This window comes from Nomascus leucogenys, chromosome 3 (genome assembly GCF_006542625.1).
Source record: "Nomascus leucogenys isolate Asia chromosome 3, Asia_NLE_v1, whole genome shotgun sequence".
Lineage (NCBI taxonomy): Eukaryota > Metazoa > Chordata > Mammalia > Primates > Hylobatidae > Nomascus > Nomascus leucogenys.
Window position 1 is genome coordinate 137,356,735 of NC_044383.1, and position 18,328 is coordinate 137,375,062.

The 18,328-nt window shown below is 44.7% G+C and overlaps 3 protein-coding genes across 9 annotated transcripts in view; 1 reads left to right on the forward strand and 2 right to left on the reverse strand.

Annotated features, from left to right (window-relative positions):
- ZBTB2 (zinc finger and BTB domain containing 2) overlaps positions 1 to 2,542 on the reverse strand; it is a 28,045-nt gene extending 25,503 nt beyond the window's left edge. Inside the window, exon 1 of one of the 2 annotated variants that reach the window (XM_030809847.1) lies at positions 2,316 to 2,542. The gene's annotated coding sequence lies outside the window, so the exon portion shown is untranslated. Of the gene's footprint in view, positions 1 to 1,784; positions 1,900 to 2,315 lie in introns of those variants that run through there. The other variant, XM_030809848.1, reaches the window with a different exon arrangement.
- Positions 1,388 to 13,987, forward strand: LOC115832900 (basic proline-rich protein-like). The gene is made up of 3 exons (XM_030804631.1): positions 1,388 to 1,489; positions 1,598 to 2,834; positions 13,370 to 13,987. The coding sequence occupies exons 1-2, from the start codon at positions 1,388 to 1,390 to the stop codon at positions 2,501 to 2,503; spliced, it is 1,008 nt and encodes a 335-aa protein (XP_030660491.1). The 3' UTR covers positions 2,504 to 2,834; positions 13,370 to 13,987.
- The window catches only part of RMND1 (required for meiotic nuclear division 1 homolog), a 54,782-nt gene continuing 43,423 nt past the window's right edge, over positions 6,970 to 18,328 (reverse strand). For 2 of the 6 annotated variants that reach the window (XR_004029397.1, XR_004029395.1), the window contains one exon: positions 16,631 to 16,714. Coding sequence is in view for 2 of the 6 variants with exons in the window: in XM_030809849.1 (XP_030665709.1) it covers positions 7,031 to 7,072; positions 16,598 to 16,714 (159 nt within the window). In the remaining 4 variants the exon portion in view is untranslated. Of the gene's footprint in view, positions 7,073 to 15,671; positions 16,153 to 16,597; positions 16,715 to 18,328 lie in introns of those variants that run through there. The other 4 variants (XR_004029398.1, XR_004029396.1, XM_030809849.1 and 1 more) reach the window with 3 other exon arrangements.

The window sequence follows — 18,328 nt, forward strand, 5'->3', positions numbered from 1 at the left end:
CCCAGTTTAAAAGGATGTCCTATTAGTGGTAAATTACTATGCCTTTAAAAACTGCCTTCTTGTCCAGGAGCGGTGGCTCACCCCTGTAATCCCAGCACTTTGGGAGGCCGAGGCGGGAGGATCACTTGAGCCCAGGGAGTTCAAGACCGTCTTGGGCAACATAGCGAGACCCCTGTCTCTTATTAAAAAGAAAAAAATGACCTTTTAACAGTTTCAAAACATCCTGGATACACACCAAGATCATTCAGAATGCAGTGGAATTTACCTTACCAATTTATAATTTTGGTTTGTGATAAATCAGTCAAATGAGAATTAAAATGGCACAGTCCCAATTCTCTATTAAAGGTTCAGGATACTCCCACACTAAAACGCTGCTGCTGTGTACAACTCGCCCTGGCGCTCCAACGGGGTTGGCATAGATGATTTACATTAGCAAGGACAGGGCAGCGCATTTAAGTAAACCCAGAGCACCCCTGGAGTTCTGATAATTCTGACCTTCATTATGCTTTATTTTACTAAAACAATACCCTGATAAAATGAATAGAATCAAGGCTCACAAACTCAGTGGGCCCACTGTATGATGAAAGAGCTAATGAACAATGCAGCTGGGGGAGGCGGGGAGCGAGAGCCGGGTTATATCCCCAAGGCATAATTAGGAGTTCACGTATTCGGGTGGAAGTTCCTGCAGTAAAAGGCGTAGCTGCAGCTTCTCCCCACCCAGGCACTCGCCTGCTCTGCTACCCTCGCTTCTTTATTGCCTCTTTTACTACCAGCGAAAAGCGGCAAAACCCAGCTTCCTTTGCAGCTTCTGGCTAAACAGTTCTCTCTTGCGGCTTTGTTTAAACAAGAACGGTTTAAGGGTTTCGCTACACCGAGAAAACGACGCCGGCCCCGGGAAGCAGCCTCCCCGCCTTGGAGTCCGGTCAGGGCGTGAGGGCCGCGCGGGTCCCACGCCCCGAGGATAAGCAGCCGAAATCACAGCGCGCTCAGGGCCAAACCGGGCTGTATCGCAGCCGCAGATGACGCGTCGGGCGGAAGCTGGAGACCGCCGGTTCAACGCGCTCAGTACCCGGGACTGGGGCCCGGCCTGCAGCCGCAGCGAGCGGGCGACAAGGGCGGCGCCACAGAGGCCGACGCGTCCCCCGCCCACCTGAGCGCGCGCTACAGCCACCTCGCCCCACCCGCCCCGGGGCGGGGCCGGGGGCGCGGCGCCGGGGCCCTCTGGCCCCCTCCGGTCTCGCCGGCCCCGCCCCTGTCCCCGTCCCCGTCCCCGAGGGGCTGAGGGGGAGGGAGGGGCGACGCACTCCGGCCGCATTGCACGCTCGCCGCTTCCCTCAGTCCCGCGTGCGCGCGCGCGCTCGCCCCAAGTCCCGCGGAGTTTAACACAATGCCGACGCCTACGCCGTGCGCAACGCCCCGGCCGGCGCAACAGCCCCGGCGCCGGGGGCGGGGGTGGCCCAGACAAGGAGAGAGGGAGAGGGATGAGCGCGCGCGAGAGCCGGAGACAGCGCGAGAGCCGAGGAGGCCGGAAACGCGCGTGCGCGCCCCCGCCCGCGAGCGGGAGGCGGAGCCGCAGCAGTAGCGGCAGCAGCTGTAGGAGCCGCTGCAGCTGGGAGAAGCGCCAGAGAGGCCGGGCCTGCTCCGGTCGGACCGGATCCCTCCCCTCCCCCTCCCTCCTCCCTCCCCTCCCCCAAACCCACTTCCGCAGCTCGCGGCCTTGCCGCCGAAGCAGCAGCGGCGGCAGCAGCAGGAGGCGGCGGCGAGGCGTCGGAAGGATTACGCACCTGACGGGCCCGCCTCTGAGGGCTCCAGCGCGGGACGCTCACCGGCCGCCGCCGCCCAGGGCGCACTTCGTGGTGGCGGCGGGAAGGGAGGGACCGGCCACGGGGAACCGAACGCGAATCGCCCCCCTCCCTTCCTCCCTCCCTCCGATCCGCCGCCCGCCCTCTCGGCTTCCGTCCCCTCCCCCTCCCGCAAAACCCCGGATGGAGCCGCCGCCGACTCGCCGCCGCCTGGCTCCGGGGGATGGTTTTGTCAAGCGGCCAGAGCCCCGGCGCCAGGCGCAGCCGCCGCCGCCCCCGCCAGGCGCCCCTGCCCTCGCTTCCCAGAACCGGGTCCCGGAGTGGCCCGGGCCCTCCGCCTGCCTGCACCCGGAGCCCTGGGACGAGGGTCATTCGTCGTCTTTGTTGCCACCGCCTCTGCCGGAACCGTTTGCGAGCTCCGGTGGCCCCCGCTCCCCCACCGCCTTCCCGGACCCTGGGCTGGGGGTGGCACGTGGGCACCGGCCCCGGGAGGCGGAGGCGGTGCGCGCTTACCTGTCGCCGGTGCTGCTGCGGCGGGGGGTGTGGAGGAGGCGCCGCTGGGCAGCCTCGGCCGTGCTGTCCTCCCCGCCGCCGCCGCCTCTGCCTCTCGCTGCTGCTGCTGCTGCTGCTGCCGCCGCGGTCGGTGTCTCCGGCGCGGCGGCGGCGGCGGCGGCGGGGCTTTTCCTGTCCGGTTACGTTAAGGTCACATGACCGAGAGAGCGGAGAGACTAGTGCAAAGAGGCTGCGAGCGGCTCCCGCCGGGGGGGAGAGGCGGCGAGAGAGCAGTGGCGGCAAGAGCCCCCTCCGCCCCCCCCCAGCCGCTCCCCTCCCCCCGCCCGCCTCCGCCTCCTGCTGCTCTGCCGCCGCCGCCGCCGCCGCCTGCAGCACTCCACTGCCGCTCCCACCCAGGCTCCGCGCTCTGCTCCAGCCAAACTTCTGCAGACCATGTGCAGCCGAGGCGAGGAAACTTCTCTCCACCTATTGGGGCTGGAGGCCTGAGTCACAAGCCCCTTGTTTACATAAAGTGTTTAGGTAGGATAACTCCTTGAGATGCTCGGGGTAGAGATGGAGAGCCACTGCTCGTATCCTTCTGCCGGCTTCTGCTTGAGATCTCTTGGCCTTTACCCTTGTCCCTTGATTTTTCGTGTTTGTTTTAATCTTTAAGACTTGAAATGGAGTGGCCTTTAGAACGGGGTGATACTGTAAACCAGCAGTATCTTTCTGTCACCACTGGTAACTGAAAGTCATGCTGAATTACAGATGCCTGTACTGTGCACAGAGGCAGAGGTGCTTCCTTTTCCTTGCAGATGAGTTGAGAGACGTAAGATGTTTCTGTTAGGGTTGAATTTGATGGTTATTTCAGCAACTTGATTTTCGTTTTTGAAGTTTTGGCCCCCCAAAAATGAAAGTTTGCAACGCATGTTTGTTAAGAACAGTTTATTCTCCTGTTAGGTTTTGGTCTTTGAGGTATGGATTCCAGAGTTGGCTATTCTGTTAGATTTAGAGGTGTGAAAAATCTTTTAACGGGGAGATCGTGAAACATGGAAACATGGCAGGGAAGTTAGAATTTCCTGATGGTCATTTTTAACATTTTAAAGTTTACTTTTTGGTTGTTGCCATTTTTCTAGAATCCGTGTCTTTTTGGGGGAAGTACAGTTCTTTGAGGACTAGAATTTAATGATTTCTTTACACATCTAGGATTTTTTGAGATTTAGAAAGGATATGGCTTTATTCCTAAGGAAGTGGAGGCAGCAGTTTCGAGGATACTCTGGTTTCAAGGCATGCTAACCTGGTTGTGATGTCTAACCCATTTTGGTTTACACAGTCTGACCACTAGCACAATGCCTGGCACAGAGTTTACACATCATTTAAGGCAAGCTTACCATCTTAAGACAATTTAATACATGGAAGTGTCCCTCCTAAGAATCTGAGTTTGATTTAGCAACCCAGTTATACCTGCAGGTACTGATGACTAATTCCTTCTTTGAAGACAAAATAAGCAGCGGCGTAGCTTCAGTAGCTCTCAAATGGATAATAGATTCAGTGTATACTTGCTTTGAACTTTCCTGTTTTTTGATCAGCTAGATAAATGACTTTAGTGGGTAAATGTCTGCCTCCAAAACCAAATTCTGACCCTGATCTAAGTATTCTACTGCACGGCTGTCACTGGAACATCAAAGTTGGCCTTCAGACTGGCATGCCTGGTTCCTTGGATTGGCTTGAGTATTGAGGTCTGTCTCATCTTACTAGGGAACCAAAATGATGTTGATTGTTTTGTAGAGAATCATAATTAGAGATCCGTAGGTTCTTAATTCTTTTGGACTTTCATTCTGAAAATTTTCAACCTTACGGTGTTGGTGGAGTGCTCCTGTGAAGAGTGAAATTGATTTAAGAAAGAATAAAAGAAAAAGTGGGCAAAACTAATGCTAAACTTGAGACCATTGGGCAGAAATTTGCCTATGTTTGTAGAGTAATTGGTCTTGAGTCAAAGTAACTACGCTTATTTTTAAGATCACTGAATATTTTTCTAGCGTTACACTCTATATAGTCTTGTAGAAATAAACCCAGGGGTAAGCCCAGAATTTGAATATCAGTCCTAAAGAAAGCCTATCAAGAGCATCCTATTCTCTTCAAGAGCTGCTACTCGAATTTAGGACTGGGCTGGTTTGCTGCTCATTCTCTCGAGGCATAGTCAGCCACACTTGAATTTTGCCAAGTATGCAGATAATTCCAACTTGTAGTCAGGATCATCAAGTAATAGCATTATAAGGAGAGCTGTACAGACTGTATATTTTCTATAACTTGTTGAAATAGAAACATTTATATAGATACATACATCTGCAAAGGTTGAGGAGAAAACAGTAGCCTTGGCAGAGAAGAGCTAGTTAGTGTATTTCAGGATAGGGCCAAGGGAAGCTGTCAGTTCTCTAAGTACCGTTGTGGGAAAGCCACAAATGTCCCTAGTACAGTAATAAGAAAAAAAGGCTGAGCGTGGTGGCTCACACCTCTAATCCCAGGACTTTCGGAAGGATTGCTTGAGCCCAGGAGTTGCAGATCGGCCAGGACAATATAAGAAAACCCCATGTATTAGAAAAAAAGAATTAGCCAGGCATGATGGTGTGGGCCTATAGTCTCCGCTTGGGAGGCTGAGGTGGCAGAATCGCTTATAGCCCAGGAGTTCGAGGCTGCAGTGAGCCATGATCGCATCACTGCACCCTAGTCTGGGCAACAGAGTCTCTAAAAAGGAAAAAAAAAAAGTTAAATCGCTGTTTAATTATGTGCCAATTTATTTTGGTAATTTGAGAATCTGGTAAATTAGGAGTTCAAAAATAGTTTTAACACTTTTTACTTCAAAGAAAATCACAGTGCAAGCAATCTGAGTGGATTCATCAAGAGTTATACATGAATATTCTGCAGAGTCTGGTGTTGCTGAAAGTTTTGATTTGTGTTCTGCTGAGACACAACCATAAAAATATGCACTTGGTTGTATTCTGAAGGAGGATAGTTCCAGTGAGGCTTGGACAATGAGCAGAAAATTTTTTTTTTTTTTTTTTTGAGATGGAGTGTCGCTCTGTCGCCCAGGCTGGAGTGCAGTGGCGCGATATCGGCTCACTGCAACCTCTACCTCCTGGGTTCAAGCGATTCTCATGCCTCAGCCTCCCGAGTAGCTGGGACTACAGGTGTCCGCCACCACACCCGGCTAATTTTTTGTATTTATTTATTTATTTTTTTTTAAGTAGAGACGGGGTTTCGCAGTGTTAGCCAGGATGGTCTCGATCTCCTGACCTCGTGATCCACCCACCTCGGCCTCCCAAAGTGCTGGGATTACAGGTGTGAGCCATTGTGCCCAGCCCAGAAAACAATTTAATAGTACTAGATCTATTGTGTGTGAGTGTGTGTGCTTAGGTTGACGATGGAATTTCCTTTAACATTGATAAAAAGTAATAGTAGGAAAAAATAAATGCGGTTTGAGTCCAAAGCAGCATTTTTCACTAATTTTATGAAGGAAGTCCTGTTGAGTAATTTCTTAAATTAGGAAAATGGCGTACTTTTACATGTTAGACATTAAACTCTAGGGCAGATAACCATGCCCTGTGTGTTGTATATCAAGCTTAGCATATACATAGGAAAAGATGTATTGTGAGAGTGTCTTACATTTCGTTGGTTTGGTCATAAAGTTTATAAAAAATGCTTGTTTTATAGTTGGTTGTTACTGAGACCAGAGTCTCTCAAGGAACTCCCTATGCTTTAGGGAGCTTTTTGTTTTAAACCTACTGGTTAGACTTGTGGGTTTTAATGTTTTCAGCTGTGGTTGTAAGAAACACATTTTAAATTGCACCTAGTATACACATACATGTAAAACAAAATTTTTACAAAGTAGTACTTATATTAAGAGTGATGTACTCTATCTTCTATTTCATTTTTATAAAGTTGATATTGCTGCCTTAAATTGATTTTTTCAACCACTAACGAGTCAGGACCCACTATTTAAAAAATACTGTTGTGTTCTCTTGCTGTTACAAATTAACCGAAAACTTAGTGGTTTAAAGCAATAAACTTGTGTTTATCTCATGTAGTTTCTGTGGGTCAGGAATCTGGGAGTAGCTTAGTTAGGTGGTTCTGGGTCAGGGTTTTTCATGAGGTTCCAAGGTGGCTCTCATTTGGCAAGTCAGCTATGGCTGATGGTGGAAGTTCTTTATTGGACTGCTTGAGTGTCCTGACATCATGGTGAAGGCTAGCTACCCCCAGAGGAGGTGATTCAAGCAAGAGCAGAGAGGAGGCCACACACCATCACTTCTGCCATATTCTATTAAAAAGAAGTCACTTAAGTCCAGCCCAAACTCAAGGGACGAGTATCAAAGAATTATGGACATATTTTAATAGCTGCCACATTGATATGTTTTTCCACTTTATATTTTATTTATTTATTTATTTAGAGATGGAGTCTTGCTCTGTCGCCCAGACTGGAGTGCAGTGGCGTCACCTCAGCTCACTGCAGCCTCTGCCTCCCGGGTTCAAGTGATTGTCCTGCCTCAGCCTCCCTAGTAGCTGGGATTACAGGTGCCCACCACCACGCCCGGCTAATTTTGTATTTTTAGTAGAGATGGAGTTTCACTATATTGGCCAGGCTGGTTTCGAACTCTCGACCTCAGGTGATCCACCTGCCTCGGCCTCCCAAAGTGCTGGGATTTCAGGCATGAGCCACCGCCCTGGCCTGTTTTTCCATTTTAAAGATGAGTTAGGATTGCACCAAAAGCCATGCTGTCAACCTATAAGTAATTATCTTAGTTAATTAAGTCAATTTTTTTCTCTGAGGGCATCTAGTCACACTTCCTTCTCAGTCTTCAATTTGAGGAAGCAGGCTCAAAGAATTTAAGTAATTAAGCAGCCCAAGGTCATTCAGTCTAGGAAAACCTCACAAATTTTCTCTGACCTTTGTCATGAATAACAAGTGAGCTGATAAAGATGAGAAAATGAAGAAGTTACACTGTAGAACTGTTTGCCAGTCTTCCAGTTTGCAGACCTCCATATTATAATACACTTTAAAATACCGATAACGCTTGGTGTCTAGATTCCTCATACTAGCACCCCTCCTGTTCAGTTTTAGAGGAAACAGAAAATGTACTTATTAAATGAATTCAAACTACTTTGAATAGACTGTTCCAGATGCTGCCTGTATACTCAATATGAGATGTACTGTGCAAACTAATTCCAATTAGCACATTTTGAGAACCCAAAAGGATGTTATGACTTAAAAATGATGAGAATTTAAATGTAAAGAAGTCTACACTTCTTTATGCTGTGAAATTTTCATAGGAATTTTGGATCTGGAAGGATTTTGTTCTAAGACTAGTTTTAGCGTAGTGATACAAGGAATAGGATGACGTTGGTAGTGAGCGAAAGCAGGATAAATTTCTAAAGACTTAAAAATTTTTTTAATCCATTAGGCTTTTCTGAATTATAGGTTGGGATACAATAAGTTGTCTTACACCTTTGCTTCACAGAATGGGATAATGGCTACTTTTTTTTTTTTTTTTTTTTTTTTTTTTTAAGATGGAGTCTTACTCCCATCTCGTAGGCTAGAGTGTAGTGGCACGATCTTGGCTCACTGCAACCTCCACCTCCCGGGTTCAAGTGATTCTCTCCTTCCTCAGCCTCCCGAGTAGCTGGGATTACAGGCGTGTACCACCACGCCTGGCTAATTTTTGTATTTTTAGTAGAGATGGGGTTTCACCATGTTGGCCAGGCTGGTCTCTAACTCCTGACCTCAGGTGATCCACCTGCCTTGGCCTCCCAAAGTGCTAGGATTACAGGCGTGAGCCACTGCGCCTGACCGGATAATGGCTACTTAAATCATTTTTCAGTTTTCACTTACCACTATGATTCCTGACTGTTTCTGTTCTGACCTAAAGTACTGTTTGTACAGAATTAATTTTGATTACCCTTTTTGCTAATTATTTGTCTACCTATATCTTGTATCCCTCACTCTCACTGTAAGCTCCCTGAGGGCAGGTACTCCTTTTTATGTACACTCCTGGTACTCATTTGCTTGCAGAATTGAGTTGAATTTGTAGTTAAAGGATCTAAGGTGATAAAGGATTTAAGATGATCATTTTCCCACTCGAACTGAGTGAAAAAGGTGTTTATTGTTGCAGAAAGCATCTGCATATAGGTATTGGATGCTGGTGCATATATGAATACCTATCTCTGCTCTTCAGGTGGTCACAGTCCACTGGGGGAGAAAAACACAGATACTTAGTATACAATTTATTCTACACTGCAGATGTGCAGAGAGCTCTGGGTATGTAGATAACTTTATTTAAGCTGAATCTTGGTCGGTGAGCAGGTGTTCAGAAGATAGACTTAGTGGCCAAGCGCAGTGGCTCACGCCTGTAACCCCAGCACTTTGGGAGGCCGAGGCGGGTGGATCACCTGAGGTAAGGAGATCGAGACCATCCTGGCCAACATGGTGAAACTCCGTCTCTACTAAAAATACAAAAATTAGCTGGGCGTGGTGGTGCATGCCTGTAATCCCAGCTACTCAGGAGGCTGAGGCAGGAGAATCGCTTGAACCAGGGAGTCGGAGGGTTGCAGTGAGCCGAGATGTTGCCACTGCACTCTAGCCTGGCGACAGAGCGAGGCTCTGTATCAAAAAAAAAAAAAAAAAAAAAAAGGATAGACTTAGTTTTGTGCCTTGGGGGTGGTGCATTTTTTAGCTTCATTCCTTTACTATACATCTCCCTTGAATTATTTTCCTTTTATTGTTGGTGAGTTACCATCATAATTTAATAAATTGTTTCTTTCTGTGACATGTACATTCTTGTCACATTATTTCTCTAGAACTGTGCTGTCCAGTTCAACTCAGTGTCACACTAGCCATGTGTGCTGAGTAGCCACCTGTGGCTAGAGGCTACCATATTTGGGCAGCACAGATAATATAAAACATTTCTATTATTGGAGAAAATTCAGTTGGACATCACTGCTCTAGAATCATGTTTTGCTTCTCCCTATTTTCACGTTATCAATAGTGTATTGAGTTCAGAATAGAATTAGGAAACAATAGCCTCCTGATATTGTCATTGGGAGGGATAGAGTGGTTGATATTTATGAACAGAGGGGAGAGAGTGTAGTGTTTGGTAGTGGTTGAGAATATAGCCTTTGGAATCAGATCTGGATTGGAATTATAGTCCATCCCTTACACACCGTATGGCTTTGGGCATGTTACTGAACCTTTGAGCCTCAAGTTTTCCTTTTCCTCAAATAGGGTTAATAATGATTATCTCATAACATTGGGTGAATATAAAACAAAACAGGAGGGGGGCGTAGCACAGTACCTCAGTAAATGATACATTCAGTATATTTTTTAAATCATCACTGATTTTTAAAAAAACGTTAGATTTATGTAGTAAAAGTGACTTTTTTTTGGTATATCGTTCTGTGAATTTTAACGTAGTATTTATTTGTGTAATCACCAACATGAGAATATAGGCCAGGTCTATCACTTTATTTTGCTGTCTTTATAGACCTGTGCTGTTTCCACCCCTAACCCCTGGCTGTCACCGATCTGTTGTCCATCACTATAGTTTTACCTTTTCTAGGATGTTACATGAATGGAATTATACAGTATGTTGCCTTTGCACACTAGCTTCCTTTACCCAGCCAGATTGGGTTGAGAGCGATTTGTCCAAGTTGTTACATCTATCATTCGTTGAAAACTGATCTTTAAAGACATTTTAATTTTGAATCATTATTTCCTAAACGTGAATCTGAATTCGTTAACAGTTATTCAAGTAGTGTTTGGCTCAGGATTTTTTGTGTTTAAAAGTAAAATAAATGGTAAAATTTATAGGGAAAAATTACTACTTCCACCTGATTGGTAAAAACCGTGTGTGACATTAACATGGTTTTCTTTAGGGAAGGTTCTTGTTTTTAGTAGTTGATCCACATTAAAGCTCTGTAGAGTTGCCGCAAAGTCCAGAGTTGAAAAAGGTGGCTGTTAAAATATCAGTTTCTAAAATGTGGCCGAAGATAGCGTGACCAGTCCTGGTTTGCCCAGGACTTTGCCAGTATTAGCAGTGAAAGTCTGGCTGCTCCCAGGAAACCCGTTGGTCCCAGTCAAACCCAGAATGGGGCCAAGCGCTCGCTGTAGCTCATGCCTGTAATCTCAGCACTTTGGAACGCTGAAGTGGGCAGATCACAAGGTCAGGAGTTTGAGGACAGCCTGGCCAATATGGTGAAACCCCGTCTCTAATAAAAATAGCCTGGCATGGTGGTGCACGCCTGTAATCCCAGCTGCTTGGGAGGCTGAGGCAAGAGAATCGCTTGAACCCAGGAGGTGGAGCTTGCAGTGAGCCAAGATTGTGCCACTGCACTCCAGCCTGGGTGACAGAGTGAGACTGTGTCTGAAAAAAAAAACAAAAAACCCAGAATGGTTGGTCACCCTATCTGAAAAGAGACACACAAAATCAGAGGATTCCAGTTCATCAGGTTTCAGTAGTGAACCATCGGCCAAGTATTTCATCTAATCTTAATTGCCTTTGGGTGCTTCGAGTCAAATCTCTAAGGTAACCAGAACCCAAACCACATGAGGTTTTTTAGATTAAGATCAGCACCTTGAATTTAAGGTTTTGTGGCTAGAGGTTTAGATTTGATTGGAATTACATCATTAATTTTTGTTAAGTTGTTGAGTAAGCAACTTCCCAAGCCTTGTGTGCAGAAGCTAGATTAAAAGTCAAGTTCCTACTTAACCAGAATCTCTCCTGTTTTGAGTTTTTAAATTCAACTGGTGATGTCTAAATCTTAAGGACATTTTAAGTTCCTTAACTAGTCTGTTCCATTTTCCTGACTTTTTCACATCACCTCTCTACCTCTTGTGTAGATTTTTTTTTATTTTTTTTTTGAAACAGATTTTCGCTCTTGTTGCCTAGGCTGGAGTGCAGTGGCACCATCTCAGCTCCACAACCTCTGCCTCCTGGGTTCAAGCGATTCTCCTCCCTCAGCCTCCTGAGTAGCTGGGTTTACAGGCGCATGCCAGCATGCCTGGCTAATTTTGTATTTTTAGTAGAGACAGGGTTTCTCCATGTTGGTCAGGCTGGTCTCGATTTCTCGACCTCAGGTGATTCACCCCCCTCTGCCTCCCAAAGTGCTGGAATTACAGGCATGAGCCACCGCGCCCAGCCCTAGATTTCTTTATAGAGCATCTGTCTATGAGCAGATTACTTAGTTTTCCTGCTGTCTTCATTGGAATGTAAGCTTCGTGAAAGCCAGGGGCCCTATGTGTCATCTTTACCACTGTGTCTTAGATCTTAAGAGTAGCCCATCATAATTTCTAATAAGTAATTGTGGGATTGGATGAGAAAATGAATATGAGTCAGTTTTACAATGCTGCATACTTCCCAGATTATTTTAACAGTCTAGGGGATGTGGAAAGGTTTTGTTTTTAAAACGTTTAAAAGTCCACGTTTTGTTTGATACTGTTCAGAGGAAGTGAAAATGTGGTCTTTAAAAAATTTTGTTGCCAGGGCGTGGTGACTCACGCCTGTAATCCCAGCACTTTGGGAGGCTGAGGCGGGTGGATCACCTGAGTTCAGGAGTTGAGACCAGCCTGGCCAACATAGTGAATCCCCGCCTCTACTAAAAATGCCAAAAATTAGCTGGGCATGAGGGTGGGCACCTGTAATCCCAGCTGCTCGGGAGGCTGAGGCAGGAGAATCGCTTGAACCCGGGAGGCGGAGGTTGCAGTGAGCCATCACGCCATTGCACTCCAGCCTGGGCAACAGAGCAAAACTCTGTCTTAAAAAAAAAAAAAGCCTGGGCGCGGTGGCTCACGCCTGTAATCCTAGCACTTTGGGAGGCCGAGGTGGGCAGATCATGAGGTCAGGAGATCGAGACCATCCTGGCTAACACGGTGAAACTCCGTCTCTACTAAAAATACAAAAAATTAGCGTGGTGGCGGGCGGCTGTAGTCCCAGCCATTCGGGAGGCTGAGGCAGGAGAATGGCGTGAACCTGGGAGGCGGAGCTTGCAGTGAGCCGAGATCGCGCCACTGCACTCCAGCCTGGGCGAAAGTGTGAGACTCTGTCTCAAAAAAAAAAATTGTTTCATTACCCATCTATGAGGGAAGGGAATTTAGAATGGTGACATTAAACCTTCCTTTAAAATGGCAATTCACAACCAGTGGAGAGAGCTGAAAGTGAGAGTAGATTTGGATTTGGAAAAATTCCCTCTACTTCTCATCCACATTACCTTCCAACACACAGGCACTTTGTAAAGGCATAGAGCAGGGTCTGAGGAGATTGGGTTGGTGAAAGAGAGGAGAACTGAGTCACTTGAGATTAGTACTTAGTAAGCAAGAGAGTGCTAATGAATTATTTAAAATCTGTGTAACCTGAGTGTAAACCAATACATAGACTAAGTTAGTGCTTCTCAGAGCTTAGGGAGCATAAGAGTCTCCTGGAGAATTAGAAGAAACAGATTTTCCTAGCTCTGGCCCCAGACGTTCTGATTTAGTGTGGTGTAGAACTCAGGAGTCAGTAATATTAATGGACAGTCTTGAGTATTTGCTGATGTAATTGGTCTGAGGACGATACTTTGGAAGACCTGCTTTAGATAGTAGACAGGACAGTAATTTAAAATAGGCAAGTATGGTTTATTTTTAAAATGGTAAAACTAGAAAGATACTGATTTTATGTGTTTAAAAAAAAAGTCTGCATCTGACTGCTATGGTTATCCAAGAAGGCACCCCAGAATACCTGTTGGCCACCACTGTTTGGTATATGCAAAAATGTGTAGTTTAAAAAAGTCTTTTTGGGCTTGCACTGAGGAGCCAACCTATTTTATACAGTGAAAATGTTGCTATATTTAAGTTAACCATTCTATTCCAGTGCAGGATTCAGTAACATCTATTCTGTAAGTTTCAGTTATGGTATTTCTTAAAGATTCAAAGATGGATCCTGGGAATTTGATTTAGCCTCCATTTCATCTGGGAGTTAATCCTCACAGCAACCCTGTGAGATAGGTTAATAATTAAACCCTCCTGTTCACACATATTTCATTAATCCTTACAGCAACCTGTGAGATAGTTTAATAATTAAACCTACTCCACAGATGAGGAAACTGAGGCCCAAGAGGTTCAGTGATTCGCCCAAGGTTATAACAGCAAGAATTGGTGGTGAAACAAGAATTCAAATCCAGATTGGTCTTAATCAGTGAGCTCTCATGTGTGATAGAAATTAGATACCACTTTGAGGACTTTCGGAGCCAGTGGTGAATGTAATTACTTTAGGCTCTAAATACTCTGTGTAATTTCTTTGTCATTTTGTTCTTAGAGAGATGGTGATCTTAATAAAGTTTTTACTTTATTAACTAAATAAAAGTTTGTACTTACGTTACAACTAAAACAATTCTTTAAACTTTCATAACTTGAAGTTTTAAATCATAAAATTAGTTGAAAAAGATGTAATTGCCAGTGTATCGTAAATACTGGTATTTTAAAATAAAGCTGTTTTATCACTTTTAAGGAAAGCCCTTGTAATTTAGTGCATTGTAATAGTGTATTGAGCTGATGTCCACCATGATCCATGTAAACATAGGTGAACTCTGCAAATACAAGTTTTTCTTTTTGAAAATGTTTGTGTTACATTTCCTCTACAACACTTTATGCTAATAAATGTTTATGAACCTCTTTTGATGATCCTTTCATTTCTTGTAAATTTTTATATATAACTTGAAATGTTTGATTTGCTGTAACCATAAGGCATCAAATGTTCATGGTTTTTTTCTGGACTATTTTCACATTGTTACTACTAATTAGTTGACCAAAACAGCAAATTGCATACATTGATACTTGCAGTAAAATTTTACTGGAATTGTACCTCCTAAAAAAAATGGGAGAAAACATAATGGCCTCAATTAAAGGAGGCTGCATTTACCAATCTTCCAAGTTGTCCTTTTTTGTTTTTGTGGCTTCCCAAAAATGTTGACAAATAGGTTTAATGTATTTAAAGGTTATTGAATATAGTGGACCAAACTATTGAGGATAGGTGAGAGACGCCACTTGTGTAAGTGTGATAAGGGAAGATGGGAAGAACAGGATACACTGCAGGTGTGCACACAGGTATGTTGATTTTATGAAAATCGGGAGGAACTTGATCTAGAAAGCAATTTTTAAAGTTATTTTAAGACAGGGTTGCTGGCCTCAAGCAGTGCTCCCACCCTGACCTCCCAAAGTGCTGGGATTACAGGCATGAGCCACCATGCACATCCTAAACAGCAGTTCTTGGACTATCCGTGCCTGTATGCTCCTTGGAGAGTTTTTGTGGGTACCCTTGGCATACAGGTAGGTACCTCAAATGGAAGACAGCTACTGAGGAACTCTCGCTGGAAGACATCAGATGTTTATCCTAGCACTGTTAACTGTAAATAAGTATGTCCATCAGTTAGTACAGATGAATGTATTCTCTTGGTATAATACTGTGTAGCAGTTAAGCGAGTTGCCATACGAAAGGATATGTGTGAAAAAATGTTGACAGGTGCGGACTATAGTGGGGCATGAGGGGTTATGCATAAAAGTAAGGCAATGAAGATAAAGATTTGATTTTTTTAAATGTCAACCCAAGGAGGTAAATATTTAGAAGTGAGATTCTTTGTGCTTGGTATTTTTTAAGTTTCCCCAATATGTCTGAAACAAACGTCTGTGGGAAGAATACTGTGACTAACTTGGTGAAAGGACAAAGTATTAATAAAAGGTGCCAGTGAACAGCCATACTCATGCCATCTAAAATAGGTATTTAAGGTTTCATTTCTGCCACCAGAAGCCTGTCTTGTTATTGTATATATTGATTTCTCTCTCTTTTTTTTTTTGAGACGGAGTCTTGCTCTGATGCCCAGGCTGGAGTGCAGTGGCTTGATCTCAGCGCACTGCAAACTCCGTCTCCCAGGTTCATGCCATTCTGCTTCAGCCTCCTGAGTAGCTGGGACTGCAGGCGCCTGCCACCACACCCGGCTAATTTTTTGTATTTTTAGTAGAGACGGGATTTCACTGTGTTATGTTAGCCAGGATGGTCTCGATCTCCTGACCTTGTGATCCACCCGCCTCGGCCTCCCAAAATGTTGGGATTACAGGCTTGAGCCACTGCACCCAGCCTATATATATTGATTTCAACACTTGAGTTCCTGTATGATTCTCTTAGCCAGGGCCATGATGGGATTCCCTGGGGATAGGTTAAGTTGTGGTGAGTAAAATGTAAGTCCTTTGACTTTAAGAAGTATCTGCCAAGATTTGCCAAGATTTCCTAGATGCTAAGGTTTTCCAAAGTTCTTGACTGAAATGTTTTCCTTTTGAATTGTCAGTGATGTAGATGCAAACACTAGATTCTACATAATTTTTATTCACACAATATATTGGGGACTGAAAATTTCTTGATTAAAAAAACACCTATTAAATGATCACCCAGTAGTGAACATTTATTTATTTTTTATTTTTGAGACGCAGTCTCACTGTCGCCCTGGCTGGAGTACAGTGGTGTGATCTTAGCTCACTGCAACCTCCACCTCCCAAGTTCAAGAGATCTGCCTCAGCCTCCCAGGTAGCTGACGGGCGTGTGCCACACCTGGCTAATTTTTGTATTTTTGGTAGAGACAGGGTTTCACCATGTTGGCCAGGCTTGTCTTGAGCTCCTGGCCTCAAATGAGCCACCCTTCTTGGCCTCCGAGAGTGCTGGGATTACAGGCATGAGCCACCGCGCCCGGCCAAACATTTAATTTTTGATTGTAGAACTTGAATATCTCTTGCAGTGACACTTTGGTTATCACTTGATCAGAAAAATACTCGTCCCAGCTCAAACATTACCTTAGAATAAAAAGAGAATTATTTCATGATGGGCAAATTATGGGTACAAACTAAAATGACTTCCAAGATAGTGATTAATGAGAAATGCTCCTGAAGTAAGGTAAATGTTTGCCCTTTCTCACGTGGCAACCTATGAATTGGAGGCACGGGTGCTTGATTTGATGTTGAACTGTACATTACAAATTCACAGCTAGAACCTTTTCCAAATGCTGTCTTTAAAAGCAGAACCTTGAGGTCTACTCTCAAATTTTAAAAAGTGGAACCTTTTCAAAAATTACTTTTAATGCATTTGCAAATAGTAATTTGAAACTTCCGAGTTAGTAGTGACAACAAAATCAGCCTCTTTCCTGCTAATAATTTTCTATCTCAAACAATCTTATTAGCATAGCCTCTATATTTGTGAAGAGATGGTAACTGATGATGGTACATAGCATTTCCATCTTACCTCTATGGTAATGAGGATGACAATCATCCACTCCAAGCGGAGTGCCCTCTTCTCATTCAGGTGATTCCGCATTAGATCTGTTAGTTCCATGCAGTGCTGAAGTTTTTCATTCATGACCTGTGTAAGAAAAATTTTAGTAACATGTATTTAAACAATACGGTCATACGCATAAAAATTCTGTAGCTATACAGTGAAAAATCCTGCTCCTCAGTCCTCTCCCCAAAGGCAGCCAGCAACATTATCAGTTTCTTGTGAATCCATCCAGAGACATTTTGTAATGTACAGATTTAACTGCAAGAAATACTTTGCATACTGAAGCTCTTCTATTTGTAAGATTCTGATGGAAGAACTAAAAATAGGTTTTTGAGTCCTAGTTTTTAGTAGCTGCCCTTTGTTTAGCAGTTAAAAGAGGCAAACTTGAAACATAATGTTTTTTAGCAAGACCTAAAGATAATTTACTTTCTACTAGAAAATCTACGCTTAACATTTGACCTGCTGTACACACACCACTAGATGGCATTGCTTTCAACTGAACTGCAACAGTTCTGCATTCCGATGGCCTCCAAACAAGCTGGCTGTGGGGGTTCAAAGAAAATAAGTCCCTGAATTCAAAATTTGGATGTGACACTTTTTTTTTTTTTTTTGAGACAGAGTCTTGCTCTGTTGCCCAGGCTGGGGTGCAATGGCGGATCTCAGCTCACTGCAAGCTCTGCCTCAGCCTCCCGAATAGCTGGGACTACAGGTGCCCGCCACCACGCCTGGCTAATTTTTGTATTTTTAGTAGAGATGGGGTTTCGCCGTGTTAGCCAGGATGGTCTCGATCTCCTGACCTTGTGATCTGCCTGCCTTGGCCTCCCAAAGTGCTGGGATTACAGGTGTGAGCCACTGTGCCAGGCCTGGATGTGACAACGGTTAAATACTACTTAATATCTTTATATATCACTTGCTACTGGAAATCCTGGAAGCAAAATTTTAAAACAGTGTCTGATGGGGTATGCTGAAGTTACAGGTTTGGTCAGTGAACATTAAGAGGTTAATCACAGGTATGTGTTCAGGGGTTGATTGGAATGTGTTACTGTACCATGTTAACGATTTTTGCACATAGTATTAAACTGCCTTACTAGGCTGGGCTCGGTGGCTTATGCCTGTAATCCTAGGGAGGCTGAGGCAGGAGGAGCACTTGAGCTCAGGAGTTGGAGACCAGCCTGGGCAACATAGTGAAACCCTGTCTCTATAAAAAATTAGCCAGGCATGGTGTTGTGTGCCTGTAGTCCCAGCTACTTGGTGGGGATGAGGTGGGAGGATTGCTTGAGCTCAGGTGGTCAAGGCTGCAGTGAGCCAAGATCACACCACTGCACTCCAGCCTGGGTGACAAAGTGAGATCCGGTCTCCAAAAAAAAAAAAAAGAAACTGCCTTACGGAACCACAGGACTAACTCACCGAACCACACTCATCACCATTTGCCCCTATTTCCAGGAGTTATGGTCACCCTGTAGTTTCTAATCTGTATAGATGTGTAGAGCATGCCTCTTCCCTCTTCCTTTCCCCTCTTTTCCTTTCCTCTTGCCCTTTCTTAATGTCTTTCTATTGGCTGCTTGATCATGGTCTTTAATGTTCATCCTTAAGCTTGCTTCTCTCTTCAGACTACTGATTCAGCCTCTTGCATTTTCTTTCAACTTGGGCCAAAAAACAGGCAACATTTTCTTCCTCCACTACCTCATCATCATCCAA